This window comes from Panthera leo, chromosome C2, assembly GCF_018350215.1.
Source record: "Panthera leo isolate Ple1 chromosome C2, P.leo_Ple1_pat1.1, whole genome shotgun sequence".
Lineage (NCBI taxonomy): Eukaryota > Metazoa > Chordata > Mammalia > Carnivora > Felidae > Panthera > Panthera leo.
Window position 1 is genome coordinate 152,845,917 of NC_056687.1, and position 16,074 is coordinate 152,861,990.

General features: G+C 38.0%; 1 protein-coding gene across 6 annotated transcripts in view; it reads right to left on the reverse strand.

Moving 5' to 3' along the window:
* Positions 1-477: 477 nt before the first annotated feature.
* The window catches only part of GOLGA4 (golgin A4), a 124,616-nt gene continuing 109,019 nt past the window's right edge, over positions 478-16,074 (reverse strand). For 4 of the 6 annotated variants that reach the window (XM_042903768.1, XM_042903767.1, XM_042903765.1 and 1 more), the window contains 4 exons: positions 15,256-15,359; positions 10,330-10,416; positions 3,872-3,934; positions 478-1,156 (listed from right to left, as the gene is read on the reverse strand). In XM_042903768.1, the coding sequence (XP_042759702.1) occupies positions 3,905-3,934; positions 10,330-10,416; positions 15,256-15,359 (221 nt within the window). In that variant the 3' untranslated portion in view covers positions 478-1,156; positions 3,872-3,904. The remainder of the gene's footprint in view (positions 1,157-3,871; positions 3,935-10,329; positions 10,417-15,255; positions 15,360-16,074) is intronic. The other 2 variants (XM_042903770.1, XM_042903766.1) reach the window with 1 other exon arrangement.

The following is a 16,074-nucleotide window of genomic DNA, read 5'->3' on the forward strand; positions in this document are numbered from 1 at the left end:
CGAGCTCCCCACTTTTTATCACAAAATAAGTTACACCAGGAGCGCTAAGGTGCACACTGTCTGTACTGTGGTTCCACCTCGAGGCAGAGGTTAGGGAATACTTGCATACTGAATACTGTATTTGCTAGAACATAGTGTATGAAACCCTCTGAACAGTTCCCATCTCTTGCTGTCCAGAAGACGCTCTCTCATTAAGTGTAAAAAAAAAATCAGAGTATGGTCTACTCCAGAGAGAGGAGGCATCTCCAAGTTGGCAGACTCCTGAAACATACACCATGAAGTATTCTTTATTTCCATACTTCTTCTAACTTGGTCATGCTGATTTTGAAAAAAACAAAAACAAAAACCTTTCCAAATGGTTAGCATTTAGCTATCTTGACAAACAGTTCCTCATGATATTCACCCGGATAGAACATCATTTCCTAACTATTTTGAAATACAGTCCAACTTAGGAAACAGCACCATAAGCAAATTTTATACAGTAAATAAACTTTATTTATTCTTCCAAGATGACATTGCCAACAGTCACAGATCTGCATACAATACAGTATTGACTATTTACAATTTACAGTAGTATTTTTTTCCTCTGAAAAATATAAGTACAAAAGCTAAGTAAACAATGAGGTACTGCTATTTGGATTTATCATATGTATAGCTTAAAGAACTTTAGCAAATATTCAACAAATCTGGATAAAATATTCAATTAAATGCTCTAATTTATCAGAAAAAAATCCACTACGTTTCACCTCAAAATGTATTGCACAAGTCTTTAAAAAAAAAATCACCCTAAAAATAAATAGGAAGGGCAAGCAGTTCTTTAAAAAGAGGGACAAAAAGAATGGAAGAGAGGAACATTAAATGAGCCCATAAGTCAGGTTGAGTTATTCAAAAAAATCTCTTAAACGACATAAAACTCTTCCCAAGAAAAAAAACTGAAGAAAAAAGAAAAAACTATCACCATTTCTCCACTGATATAATCGATCTGAAAGGCAGTCTGCAATATTAGCTGTGGGCCAATGTCAGATTTTTCTTGGTCTTTGGCTCCATAAGGGGCCCTGAATAACAGCTTGCTTCTCCAAGAGGCAGATGCAGACAGTCCTCCACACTTGCCCAACATCACCACCCCGTTTCCTCAAGACGATGATCGGAGCCATGACTGGAAAAGAAGAAAGGAAAAAGGGTAAAGTTAAAATAGAATTATATTCTGCGGTCTAGGGAATGAAGTAGAAATATTCTAAATAGTAAATCCTAAAAAAAAATCTTCTAAAAATTAATGTTCTTGGAATGATCTGACCTATATAGTCCGTGGTCCTGGAAAACAGGATGCTTCCGTGAAAACTGGAACTGCCACCTTCCACCAGGTTGTACCTGGAGAAGCCAGGAGGAGGCGTGCTGACTTGGGAAAACCTCACAAGGCCCCAGCTGCTCAGACTGAAAGAGGACACACAGCTCTTCCCTCTTCTCTTTGTGCTGATCTTTCTACTACGTATCACAATTCTCCCGGGATGATATGCACGGCAGCAAAGGATGGGAAATGAACAAACTCAATCTTAAAGACTAAAAATGCTGAGAGAAACAATGGTGATGAGTGATTCCTAATAAGGTTTCTCTGATTAAAACACTAAAGCCAGTAGCCCGGGTACGTTAGAATGCCACAAAAATAAATTACCAAATAAGATTAATGGAGATGAACTTTTTATACATATTTAGCAGAAAGAGAAAGTTTTAAAGTCTTCTCCATTTGTAAATGAAAAATATAATGCACTGACACTCGTGATGTACTCCCCATAGTGTATTATGTATAAAACCTGCTCAATAATCATGTTGGTCCTAGAAGCCTAGAGAAGATGAAAGATCTTCTGTCATATTTAAGTTCCTGTGTCAGTTAGTATTTTGAAACTTGGCTTGTGCTGTTTGTGGAAAAAGAAATTCACGCACAATTCAATAATGCTGCACACAGTGTCAATGTCATGTAAGACAAAAAAAAAAAAAAAGCTGGGAGAACATTTCTAGTTTAAAAGAGACTAGAGAAATTGGGGCGCCTGGGTGGCTCAGTCGGTTGAGCGTCCGACTTCGGCTCAGGTCATGATCTCGCGGTTTGTGAGTTCGAGCCCTGCGTCAGGCTCTCTGCTGACAGCTCAGAGCCTGGAACCTGCTTCGGATTCTGTGCCTCCTCCTCTCTCTGCCCCTCCCATGTTCATGCTCTGTCTCTCTCTGTCTCTCAATAATAAATAAACATTAAGAAAAAAAATTAAAAAAAAAAAAAAGAGACTAGAGAAACATGACAATGACATGTGATGTGCAATCTCGGCGTAGATCATGGAATTTAAAAGTCTGTGAAAGACATTATTTGAAAAACTGGAAAAATGTGAATGTTTACTATATACCAGATAACAGTATTATGTTAAATTTCCTGAGAGTGATAAATGTATTGTTGAGTCTGTAGGAAAATGTCCTTTTCTTAAAGATATTTGCTGAAGGATTTAGTTTTCTTTGCAAGTAACTGTCAAATGTGTGCAAACACAAGTGTTTGCAAGCAATGGTCACACCATTACAGACGGGAGGATATATATGCAGAGAGAGAGCAAGGGAGAAAATTTTGCAAAAGGTTAGGAATTGGTGAATATCGGTGAAGGGTCTACAGGTATTCACTGCACTAGTTTTACTAATCTTATGTTTGAAATGTTTTAAAAGAAAAGTTGACGTAGTCAATTGATCAATCAACAGAAATGCTGGAAGTGTGGTCACTTCCAGTGATAAAGGACAGTACTGAAATGCAAGAATACAATGACAAGCATGATGCAGTGTTTACAACATAAAAAAAAAAGGAAAATGTTAAGGGATTTATGAGACTGAAGATTGTTCTAGACAATCACTAAGGCAGGTTAATTGATACATAGTAAAATTGAAATGAGACTCGAATGTGGGCATAAATGATTTTTAAAGCTAAGAGGTTGAAAAAGAAAAGCTGTCTACTGGCATTTTAACCCTTAATACCATTAGCTGAATACTAGTTGAATTAACAATCACAATTAACAATCGAATGATGTCAATTATAATTAAGCTCTATTAATTGCAATCGAGCTTGCTTGTGATTTGTAAAAATTCCAGCCAAGTCTGAGGCAAAGATGTACAAAGATGTACCCTAAATTTTAGGGGGTGCCAAGTCTAGCTAATAGCATGACTACTACACGGAGGCCACGGCAGAGGGGTTTAAAAGGGGAAGACCCATGACTGTGTGGAAACATCTAGATGCCTCCAGTTCAGTTAACAATATGTTAATTACTAACAGCCACACTCAATTGACGCAGGCTGCCCAAGGGTCTCCTGGGGACAGTTGTTTTCTTGTTATACTGTACCATCCCCGGAAGCAATAAAATGATACTTCTTTTAAATTAACTTTACTAGCCTTCACGATTTCAGGCTATAGCCTTGATAAGTGGACCTTATGATGTTTTGAAATCTGGTTTCGTGAAGTATATCACTTCACTTCTATCTAGAAAATGATTTTTCATTTCTCTCTCACAATTTTTATTGATTTCCAAGACTATGCTTGGGAAATAAAAACAAAAAAGATTATAAAATATATAATTTCTTTGAGTTGATAAAATTTCCAAGAGCAATTTTAAAACTTTCAATTACTATTTAAAGAAGTAAAACTTCCTAAAATTGTATAACTCTTCCGGTGGTGGTGATTAGTAATCTATTTATTAATCTATAAAGCAAAATTAACAGAAAACACTTATATTAACACATAGCATAATCATGTATTCATTAAACAAAAGAGCACAAGAATTCCAGCAAAATGGTTAGTATCATGCAACACGTTTGATTTTTGCACAAAAGACACAAGACATTATTCTTCACTCACCACATGCTAACTAAGCACAGACTGATGGTTTACTCAGAAGATACCACTGCGAGGTGAAGAATACTACAAGCCAGGAAGAAAAAAAGCTTATTGGGTTAGTTTTAAGACTTAATATAACATAGAGATTATATGTGTATATGAACTTCAAAGGACTAAACAGAATGTACTTAAAATTTTCTCAAATCTCCCCCAAGTCAAGGGAGGCTAGGCAAAGTATAAGGAACCTATAATAAGTCCCACCCATCCTAAGAAAATACAGTAATTTGTAGCTGAGATTTCATTTGCGACTTTAATTTAAAAATGTAAGCAACATAGTTAAAGATGCTTTCACACTTTAAGTAAATATTTATATAACATTAACTGGGTATGATTATTTGCCTTATAAAAATATTTTTCATAATTCCATTAAAGTACACATGAAATTTGATTTATATAATATCTATCAATTTACCATCAAAAATTGGGGGGAAATGGTGATGAATGTGAATACAGTAGGTCTATATGTTGAATTATCATTCCTAATATATGTCAGTTTTATCACTGAGTAATTTGCTTGTAATTCAACAGTATATCATCAGGAATGGTTTCAGCAAGGATAACCCAAATTGAAATTTCCATTCAAAGGGACCCAATCTCAAACATAGTTTTTACTGTAGCAACCTTCTTAAATTAATTCTTTGTCCTATCTAAAATGGTCATAATCTAAGATTATCGATTAGCTTTCTGGTTTGTTAAAAGAGCATCAGTAAAAAAAAAAAAGGGGGATTATTTATAAAATGAGTCTATTCTTAGCGTGACGAACCTCAGAAGCATCATTTCATTTACCTTATTTAAGGGTACAGTTAGTAAGAAGCAACAAAATCAAAAGACAAACTAGAAAATAATATTTGCGACACAGCACACAATAAGGTCAATACCCTCTTGAAAAACTTGCAGAAGTATGCAAAATACATATATATGCATGCTCCCTGTGTCTGTGCTTGTACGTCCTGAACAACTGCAAACAACCTAAGTGTCCATGAATAGGAAACTGGTGAACTACATTGTAGGACACCCGTGTAATCATACAATCGGCCATTGAAAAGAATAAAGGACATCAATTTGTAATGAGGTGAGATAAAATAAAAATACGTTAAGTGAAAAAAGCAAGCTGTTGCATTGTGCCATTTTTATAAAATAATTAAGTGATTAAAAACATGACTATAAGAATATATATTTATAAAGCTCAGAAACCCTGGGGATATTCACCAACTATTGACAAAGATGATTGTGGCATGGTGGGAAGTGTCGGGAGGCTGAGAACACGAAGGTCTCCCTCTCTGTGTAACAGGATTCCGAATCATTTGCAGTGTTTTCTTTTGCAATGACCACATATTATGTAATTCTAACAGAATCGAGAGTCTAACCACTTCTGAGACAACAAATGTGTACTTCATCTGTACAGTTTTTTGTTTTGTTTTGTTTTCACTTCACAGCAGCTCTATTTACACCTGTTTCCTGATCCACCTTCCAGGTATGCACTGAGCCCACGCAAAGGTGAGCCTCTTCTGGGATGGAAAAGTTCTCCATCTAACAGTGCTGAAAAGTTTGGATGAATCTGTTACCTCAGAAGAGATTTTTAGAATTCCAACCAAAGGGAGAAAAGTGCGAAACATGAAGTACAGACGGGTCAAGGGCAAGGATGGATCGAGAACTGGACACAACCCAAAGGATCAATGTGAAAGAAAAGTAAAAAACAAAGGCAACAGAAAGTCAATTTTTAAAAATGACTAGAATGGATGGGGTGAAAATAAGCCAAAACTTCTCCATCAGAAGAGAAAAATTTTCTTTCAACGAGGTCATCAGGAAAATAGCTGTCTAGGTGAAATAACGTCGCTTTGCTAGCACTCTGAAAAGGAAAATGCATTTCTAGAAACATTTTTCAGAAGAGATGTCTATATAACAAAAGAACCTCTCAATTTCAAGAGATGATTTAGCACCTGATTGAAACAAACTTTCTTAATAAAATTACCCTAAATAATAACACTCTCCTTTAATAAAAAAAATCTGATGGCGTACTTTTAGGGCAGTTTTCTTCAGCACAAAATAGACGAGCCCAAGACTTTTGTATCCACTCTTGCTCCTACCCTGTTACTCAAATATCCAGTCTGCTCTGCCCGTCCAAACTGCCTAAACCATCACAAAATGAGGCACAATAAGCTAAGAGCTGAGAGACGGTAAAAGGCTGTTCTCACAAAGATGAAAGTGTGTGTATTTGGTACGTGCGTTTTCTTTTGAACTTCTGCCTATTGTATAGAAGGCAATTTTTTCCCAGTTGAAACAAATCCAAAACTTTAAAATCTACAAATAATTGAGAACTTTAGAAGGAAAGAAGCCTTAGGAATAGAACAATCCACCGTGCTCATCTTACGAGCAAGGGCCAGAAACATGGAAAGGGCCTGCTCCAAGCCTACCAGGGTTGGGCTGGTGAGATCCACACTCACCACAGCAGTGCCACTCGCTCTGATGGGGACAATTTCTGAGATGACGTCATTCCTGTGAAATGACCTGCCTGTCCTACTGACGTCTTTAATGACTGATCTCACACACAGTAATATTAACTCACCAACCTAAGTCTCCTTTTCCAGGAAAGACTAATTCTACACCCACATGTTGCTCTCTGGTGGCTAAGGGATCGTCACCACCACCCCTGCCACCATCTCAAAAACCCAGGGCAGGCACTATAGTCTGGCCTTCCAATAATGCTAACAAGATGATGTTCGTTTTGTGAAGGACCTGAGGCTCTGAGACTTGTCAATGAAGGACGTAGGATAGCCCTTCTCTACACATCACAGCCTTCGGATAAACCAGAATTTAATTATGCTCTACAATTTAATCTTACTTGACAGATAACGACTTCTCATCTATGAAATGTCATCTTGAAATTAGGTTAAACTCTGAAACCACTTATTAAGTAATAACTGTTGTGATCTAGAATGGGGTGTTTCGAATACAGACTGTAAAACTCACTGAGGGGAGGGGAAGTAAAATAAAAAGGGGATACACTGAGAAAGATCTTACCAGCAGTCACAGAAATGTTTGGCCAATGCCAAAAAGCTAATGCGTAATCACCAGAGTCATGAAGCCAGTTTTTAGACGGTCTCCTCCTACAATACCCAGTAAATACTGCAAGCACTGATGTGGCTGCACACTGTCAGCTCTCAGCGCAGCTCACACTCTCTCTCCAGCATCCCAAATATTAATGGGTGGGGAGGGCAGCTCTGAAACGTGTTCGGGGTTGTTTTGGTTTACTTTTCCCAGCCTTTCAGCCTTCACAGCTAAAAATAACAAAGCACTCAAGGTTGCTGATTTTAAATACGAGGGAAAACACAGCTCCACGTTTATAACAAATTACAGAAGAGATCCATTTGGAACATGCGTTTAAAGCTAACACGACTAAGTAGTTTTTAAATGTTCGCGTAATAAACTACTAAAAAGGCTGGTTTTCTACACATTTATATATCTTCCTATTGGAAAGATAGTTTCTATATTTACATTGAAAGAATATAAATATCTTTCTATTGGATATCTTATCTTTCTATTAGAAGAAGATACGTCACTCTTTTTTGCAGTGTTTTTTCCTAATCGGCTACGGACACTGGACAGGAGTAAGAAATAGGTTGTAATTCCAAGAGTCCTGTTCAAAGATAATGATTCTTATTGCTCATTTTATGAACGACACCGGTCTTAAAGGCAAATGTGTCTCTTGGCTCAACCTTCTCAATCAACAACAATCTTAATCTTCCATCAAATATAAAAGCACAATCATGAATCACTATCAAGTACCAAGAATCTCAAACCAACAAAGAGTGACTCAAATTGATCTACAGGCCATCAGTGGGCCTCACTTCATGCTCATTATAAGTTATTTCCTATTTCCTAAGCACCTACTTTTATTATCTGAATTACATGACTTAGACATATCTTTCATTCATGCATGATAAATGGGTACTACCTCTTCCCCCGAAAATTAAAGGCTCCACAAGGTCAGCAACCATTATCTTCCACGTCTTCAATGCTCCTATACCGGCCACAACAAGCAGGAGAGTATGTGTGTGCTGACTGCACTCATTCATTAAGCAAAAGATAATGATGGATAAGACTCTGCTTAAAGTAGCAGTGGAAAGAGTGGTACTTTCTTCCTGGGCAAATCAGCCTCTGAGACAAGGGAGGATTATTTCAGGAAGGAATAAACAGTCACCATTTCATTCCTATCCAGAATGAATACCACTTTATTCAGGAATAAAGAATGTGATGGTTTTCAAAGATTTCTTTTTAGTGAAACTAAAAAAAAAAATTCCATCTCCTTTAAAAGGTTTTTTTTTTTTTTAACAGGGTTCACTATTTACATGTATCAGTTCAATTAATTTCCTTCAAGGCGAACCAGTCTAAGACTGCATGTGTGTATGGGGTGAAGGGGGATGTTTCCCACCGTATCTGCCGTGGCCATGACTTAGGATGAATCTAAACTGTAAAGCAAATCCGGATAAAATGTAGCCCAACAATGAGAGTTTGCCATACCCCAACATCAAGATGATAAAGAGGCCATGGGAGAATGAACAAAGGTGCATTAGATCCTTTAAAAATATCTTCTTAAACAGGCCATAATGACAGAATCATGTTGACAGGTTCCAATTGCACTGGAGAGTTTTATTTACACAAAGGCAAATTCAGTGAGGAGACAAACTACTCTGAGCAACTACATTTTAGAACTGTTTGCTATAATTTAAAACAACATTCTATTGGTGAAGGGCATACATTACAGTGACATACTTCTTATAAAAAATATGTATAACCAGAGGGGCTCAGCTGGCTCAGATGATTAAGCATCCAACTCTTGTTTTGGCTCAGGTCATGATCTCAGGTTCATGAGATCGAGCCCCATCTATACTGCACTGACATTATAGAGCCTGCTTGAGATTCTCTCTCTCTCTCTCTCTCTCTCTCTCTGCCCCTCCCCTACCTCTCAAAATAAATAAATAAACATCAAAAAAAATGTATAACCAGAAATAACTACAGAGGTATAACAATGTTTTTCAGGCCACTAGATACCAGGGAGGAATACTTTCCAAAAAACACTTAATGTTAGCCAAAATAATTGTAACTGTCTCAGAAAATATACAATAGATATATGACAAAATATGCAATAAAGTACTAGGACAAAGGTCAGGGATGCGGGGATGACCTTGGAGAAAGCAATGCATCAGAAGAGAGAAGCCATACCTGGCTGGCTCAGTCAGTAGGGATGCAATTTTTTTAAATTTTAAGCAGACTCCACGCTCAATGTGGGGCTTGAATTTATGACCCTGAGATTAAGAGTTGCACGCTCTACCCACTGAGCCAACCAGGAGGAGCCCTGGGATGCAACTCCAGGTATCTGGCCTGGAGAAGAAAAGCCTTCCATTCAGGCCATTGACAGATTTTTTGGTTGAGTTCCATAGGTAAAAACCGGAAGAAATTGGTGACCACTGCAAGGAAGGAAGATTGGGGCTCAAGATAAGCAAGAACTTTTGTTAAGAGACGTAGTCTGTTGAATTAAGATAGGATGCTTTAGGAGGTAATGACTTAGTCCTTACTGGAGATGGTCAGACACAGGCTAACCCATCACTACGGAGAAGACCTTTGCTTGCTTCAGTGAGGAGAGAGAAGAGAACAGCAGTGCTGAAATCTTAAAACAGGTAGAGAAATGGGGGAGGACGTGGAGGGTGATGCAGGCTACCAGCAAGACAAGAAAAGGAAGGAGAAAGAGAAAGCTGAGGCAAGACCCGAGACTTGCCAACAAATTTCACACTGTGCTTAGGATGGATCTTTTCTTACTGCATTACTGGCCCAGAGCAAAAAGAAGTCAGGCAAGGGGATTTTGCATAATTTATGAAGTGTGTATTTATTTCATTTCAATCACATCTGACTTCACACAAAGGTTCTAATAATTCCGTTACTACATCTCCCTTGCTGGGTATGTAGCAAAATGCAAGCTCAAAAATGCTTACATTCTTTCAGTCAGAATTACTGTATTTGAAAACCACTACGGAGGATAAGGAAATATAATACAGAACATCTAACATCATGGTGTAATCTGATTAAAAATTATTACTGGATATACCAGGACAAATGCCTTTTCTGTCCTTTCCATAAACAGCCCATGTTCTGGAAATCCCAGATAGCACCTGTGGGTGTTAACCTCATAAAAGCTATTGAAAAAGACTGTTCTTTCCTTGAAGACACCAATTCCTATTTGCCCTCGGTTAAACTTTCTTAATGTAGATTCGCTCTCAGTTTTTACGCTACAGTACAATAAAAATGAAACATTTAAAATGTCTTTTACCACCTCAGTGTCTTTGTAAATGAAACAGAGCATGCGATAAAGTCAGAGATTGCGATAAAGTCGTCTTCTATCCGTAGCCTATTTTAAAGCTTACCATTAGCCGAGCATCTTCTCTTTCCAAAATTTTCTGAGTCTGATCATCAGGGAACTTCAGGACAGTGGTTATAACCTTCGCCATGGTCTACAAGAAAAACAAGAGATGATCACAGACAGTTGAGCAGATGGCGTTTCACCCATTCTGACACGTTCTGCTGGTGGGATTCTTTAGTGCTCTCAATGGAAGCCACGACCAAAGAAGTATGATGTGAAGATATTAGGCAAGGAAATAACAGCCAACACTAGAATTTCAATTTAAAAGGACTCTCCACAATGCCTGGGTTGGTATCATTTCAAGAAGATGCAATTATGATAGCATGAAGCTATACGAAGTTCTAATGCTCTTGGCCCTTTATCGTATTAAAATGGAACTTTATTACTCATTCATTTCAGAAGGCTTTTCACTTATAGAAATCTATCTAGAAAGTAATGTATTGCCAAGCTCTAAATCATCAGAAGTTCAGCTTTAACTAAATCACATCATATATCTCATACACATGGGCTACTGCATGAACATGAACATGCTTAGTAGGTATTTTTTACAACATGCAGCACATCAGCCTAATAGAAATACAAATTACATTTTAAATAAACACGAGATGTTTTGTTGGGTAGAAAACATGATGAATCAAAACATTACACATGGTGGCTTGCAAAACAAGATCATAAATTGTGCAGATCTAAATGCATATACCGTAAGTCAGACTGTCACCCATAAGCTCGTGGAAAATTCTCCTCAAAGGTTGAAATTCCCTATTTTGTATCAAGATGAGATGTTTTGAGGGAGACAGAGAGGAAAGAAGATACCTTATGAAATAAGATACACTCACGAAATAAGTAGGATAACAAGTTCAGTGCTTACATACAAATTCAGGGGCTAGTGCTCTCCCCCAAGGATGCCCACAGAGGACGGCAGGGGCACCTAGGGAACTCACTGTAACGTTCTTTGTTCACGGTTACACACACTGTGTGCGTGCGTGTGTGTGTGCAGGGGGCGGGGCTGGGGACCAGAGAAGGTCACTGAGGAAAAGAGGACATAATAATCAAAAATTTTACATTTCTCGGGGTGCCTGGGTGGCTCAGTCGGTTAAGCTTCCGACTTCGGCTCAGGTCATGATCTCATGGCTCGTGAGTTCAAGCCCCACGTCGGGCTCTGTGCTGACAGCTCAGAGCCTGGAGCCTGCTTCCGATTCTGTGTCTCCCTCTCTCTGCCCCTCCCCCATTCACGTTCTGTCTCTCTCTCTCGAAAATAAATAAACATTAAAAAAATTTTTTTTTTAATTTTACGTTACTCACATCATTAGAAAAAAAGGTAGAATTATCGCCAGGAAGGAAAGAAACTAACATTTTTTAAATTCCTATTATGTGCTAAGCCTAGGCCAGGCACTTTACATACTTCTAATATTCGTTTCAACTAACAGATCAACTAATACTATTCTTTAATCACAAACCCCATACGTGGCAAGGTTTCAGCACCCTTCCCTCCTTTTACCTTTGCCTCTGCCATTCTGAGAATAAAAAAAAAAAAAAAAAAAAAATACCATTTAAACTCTTGGAGAATTCCAAAGGCATTTTACAAAAACCCTCATCCTTTAAAGTGTATTGCCTAGACAGAGTCTTCACGTTAAAGCGAAATCGAGAAACTAAGCATATATGTGGCCTTAAATGGCAAGAGAAAATAAGAAGTGGTTAAGTTTGTCCGTATTCTTTTTATTAACACTCTGAAGCAATTTTAAATGGTTTTGGTATACTGTCTACGAAGACTGTTTTTAGGAAGCAACAAACACCTAGAATTTAGGGACTCATGATTATAGGAACATTTCTTTAATGTCAATAGCTTGTAAGGTTCAAAGCACCCAAGAGTCCGTTTATATTCACCATGAACCACACACGCACATGCAAGTATGTCTGTCAAAAGACCCCAGAACTGTCGCTAGGTGTTTCCTCACGTTTCTAAACGTTAATGAGGAACCTACCTCTAAATTCACCAGTGATCCTGAATCTGCAGCAGATTACCCAGCAAAGACTTAAAGCTCTTCCCTGGCTTACCAAAACGCACTTACATGAAGAAACCCAGGCGCTCTCTGCCTGTCAGACTGTCTACTCTACGTACAGTATCCTCGGGCCCTGGGAAGTAAGGAAAAGTTCAAATGAGCCACCTGGTGGAGAGGCCGTGTCTCCTGCCAGGTCTTCTTTAAGGAGGGGCTTTCCTAAAAGGTTACAATGAGAAACACTTTCTACCGAGAAGGAGAACAGACTGAATTTTAGTGTCCGTTAACAGCACGGGAGGACCACAACCCGAGAGAAGGAAAGTGAAGAAGACAGAGGAAGCTTCGTGCCGTAACAATGTGTGTCCTGCATGTGGTCTTCTTACAAAGTCATCTGCCTCATCAAGTAAGGAACACCGTGTGCAGAAGCAGAGGAAGGAACACAGGGGGGATGACACACATATCCCGCTGGACGAGGGTCAGAGCACAAAGGCCACGACACACACTGGCTCATTCTAAGGCCGCAACCCGGTTTCCATTTCAAACTCTTTGTTACTGTGTAGAAATTAAGGAAACCGGTGAAAGATGTGTCTAAAACCAGCTCTGATCTTGTCAACCTCAGCTCAAGGGCTAGCCACCCCCCGATGCCTACAGGCAACACTCGGAAGTCATCCCGGGCCCTCCACACTCTGTGCAGCCCTGGAAGGAGTCACTTCCAGCACACAGATCCAGTGTTTCAGTCGGACCAGACGACTAGTCATTCCAAAACCCGATGTCCCGCCTTGGACCTTCTGTCTAGACTTTCCCTCCCGTCTGAGCGCCTCTGTTAAAATCAAACCACACCTGCATACACCTCATCCCACTTTAAAGCCCAGCAGATACACCTGCTTCTCCATGATGCCCCCCTTGACCTTCTCACAAGCAAACAGGAGAACTCTGTGCCTCTCTTGACAGCCCCGGCTACGTTCTGCATCACGTCAAGCTTAACTACAAAACAGCTCCACTTTGCTACTATAGAGTAAACTCCTTAGAATTAGGGACAGTGTCACATTTCATCTTCGTATCCATCGGGGTGATAAACAGAAGGCCACATGGAGCAAGCGCTCAATAAACACGCAGTAAATTAAGCAGAGCGTCTGCTACCGATGTTCTAGATCGGCCTGTACACTGTGATGGCACGGTGACCGCCTGACCATTTGTAGCAACCAGGTGCACTGAGTGTTGAAGACAAAAGGCCAGGGAGAGCCCTCGGCAGCATGGCTTCCCAGGCAGGTGTCAGACGGGGCGTGGGGACATCCCTTCCAGCTGTCTCCTCAGGCACAGCCTCAAACTAACCGCACGGCCCTGACGGCACAAGCTGGCGCCCGGCACATCTCACGTTTGCGCCGGGTCTTTCTTCAGGAGGACTCAAGCTCTGCAGGGCTCCTACCCCGCACAGTTCACAACCTCCAGAAGACACGGTCTGAGGCACGTAAATATTTTATTTAGCGACACTGGGATCACAGCTTTACATTCACAAATGAACCAATACGGCTAAACTGCTGAGAGGCTTTTTTTTTTTTTTTTTTTAAGATATATCCTTCTCCCTTCCCTACAATAACAAGGTAACATTAAATTATTTACCCCACCTCAAATACGGGCTGCTATCCAATACAAGTCTTAATAAGAGGAAGCTATATGTCATTAGCTTTATTTATTTTTTTATTATTTTTCCATTAGCTTTACTTTTAAAAAGATAAGGAGAAAATTAGTTTTAGCTGTTCTCTGAATTTAAAAAAAAAGCCCTTTAAGAAAAAAAACACTGAATCACTGTGAATTAATATATCCCTCTGAATTACATGTTCAGGATCACACTAGATATTACTTTAATTTGAAACTATTTGATATAATGAAATGAGATTTCTACAGATATTATGGATTAAAACAACTTCCACTTCTATAACTCCTAGTGTTTAGCAGAATCTATAGTCTATAAATTCATAATATTCTTTTAAGAGATTTCTTATGTCCTTACTTTTTAGGCTTTTAACATACCTGCCAAATTAATCCCTGAACTGGCTTAGCACTCCTTGACTTAGTAACCCCCCAAGGGACCCCTAAGTTAAAAACACTGATTGCTCTTAAAAATGGAAAACTCATGATCCCATCCTCGGCCAAGGTATATGGACAATGTAAAAGTTTATGAAGGTAAAAAGTTGAAGCAATGTCGGAAAAGAAATTGCTTTAAATGAAAAATTTGTTTGAGGAAAGGTTCATGAATTTCCCCTAAATACATGGTTCAATTCAATTCAAGATATATTTACCAAAAGTCCAATATAAGGCTCTTTTAAAAACACTGCAGGGAATACAAACAAGAAAAAGACAAGACTATACACTCAAGAACCTTACAATAATTTAATATTCCAGAAAACAAATTTAGCCAAGCATTATTACCTATATGATGTGGTAATTTTAATGACTGATATTCCATATGTTTTGAAATGATTTTCTCACTGTAACTAAAGTAAAATATTTAGAAATACCCCTAAGTAGTCATTCTTAATTATGACCATTTCCAATACTTCCACATTATCCTGAAGTTTCCATGAAAATGAAATCAAATTTTGACTTGACTCTAAAATTTCAAGTCAAAAGTAAAAATACCCATGTTTTACAAAATATTAAGTCAGTGAAATTTCTATTTTTAGTATTTAGCATCATCCAACAGTATTTTTTAAATTAATATTTTATAACTGAAACAAATATAAGCAAGATCTACAAACCATTTGTGTAAACAACGAACTATAACACAATTAATTACCTATCCCTATCACCTTTTAGCATGTGTGGTCTGCTAACAGTAAAATATGGCATCAATACGTGTATTAAAGTATTAGAAGTGGGCACATTTCCTTTTAAATTAAGCCACACGCCAAGTCACCAGAAATTATTTATACCTTAGTCTCACGACCCATCATATACTCAAAAAGCACTTTTCGCAAATACTCAAACTCGGTAGGTTCTCCAAAGAGCGAGACATCAGTATGATACAAATTGCCACCTGTCAAATAAAAAATAAAAAAAAAAAATCAAATCTTAAAGAAAATCCAGATCAACTACTTATTACTTAGACACCAGACAAAGCAAGGCATAACTCTTATATTAATTATATTGTACTGTGTAGTATTGTACACATATACATAAAGTATTTCAATGGTATTTTTCCCTTGGGAAAGAAAATTAGAATTATTATAGCAATTTTATTTCTCAAATCTTTTCCTCCTCTTCCTCCTCCTCCTCCTTTTGGCATGGCAATTTTAAAAGACTATACTTAGGAAATACAAAGATTCCTTAAAACTGGTATTTCTCTCCTCAGTATTCTGTGGTTGACTGCAGATATTCCACAATGAGTGAAATTAACAATAATTTTTATTTTATTAAGAATTTATTATATCAGTATAGCATTCTAGTTTTTCTAGTATTCCAAACCTAAAAGCACTTAGGTTTAAATCAAATTTTCAAAACTGTTTTGAAACACAGGATCGATAAAATAACTCGAAAACACATGAAATATTAATGCCATTATAGTGGTTTTCAAATATTTTGATTCGACATCTTAAAGCCTGTCATAAGAAGTTACAGTTCATCTGTTAATCAAGCCCCATTTCAGCCTAAAAGTAAACAATAATTACAGTTCAGGTATATGAAATCACACTGAATATTACTACGTGTATATTTATGCCTTGATAACTCCGAAGTTTTTAAAAAACTGAATC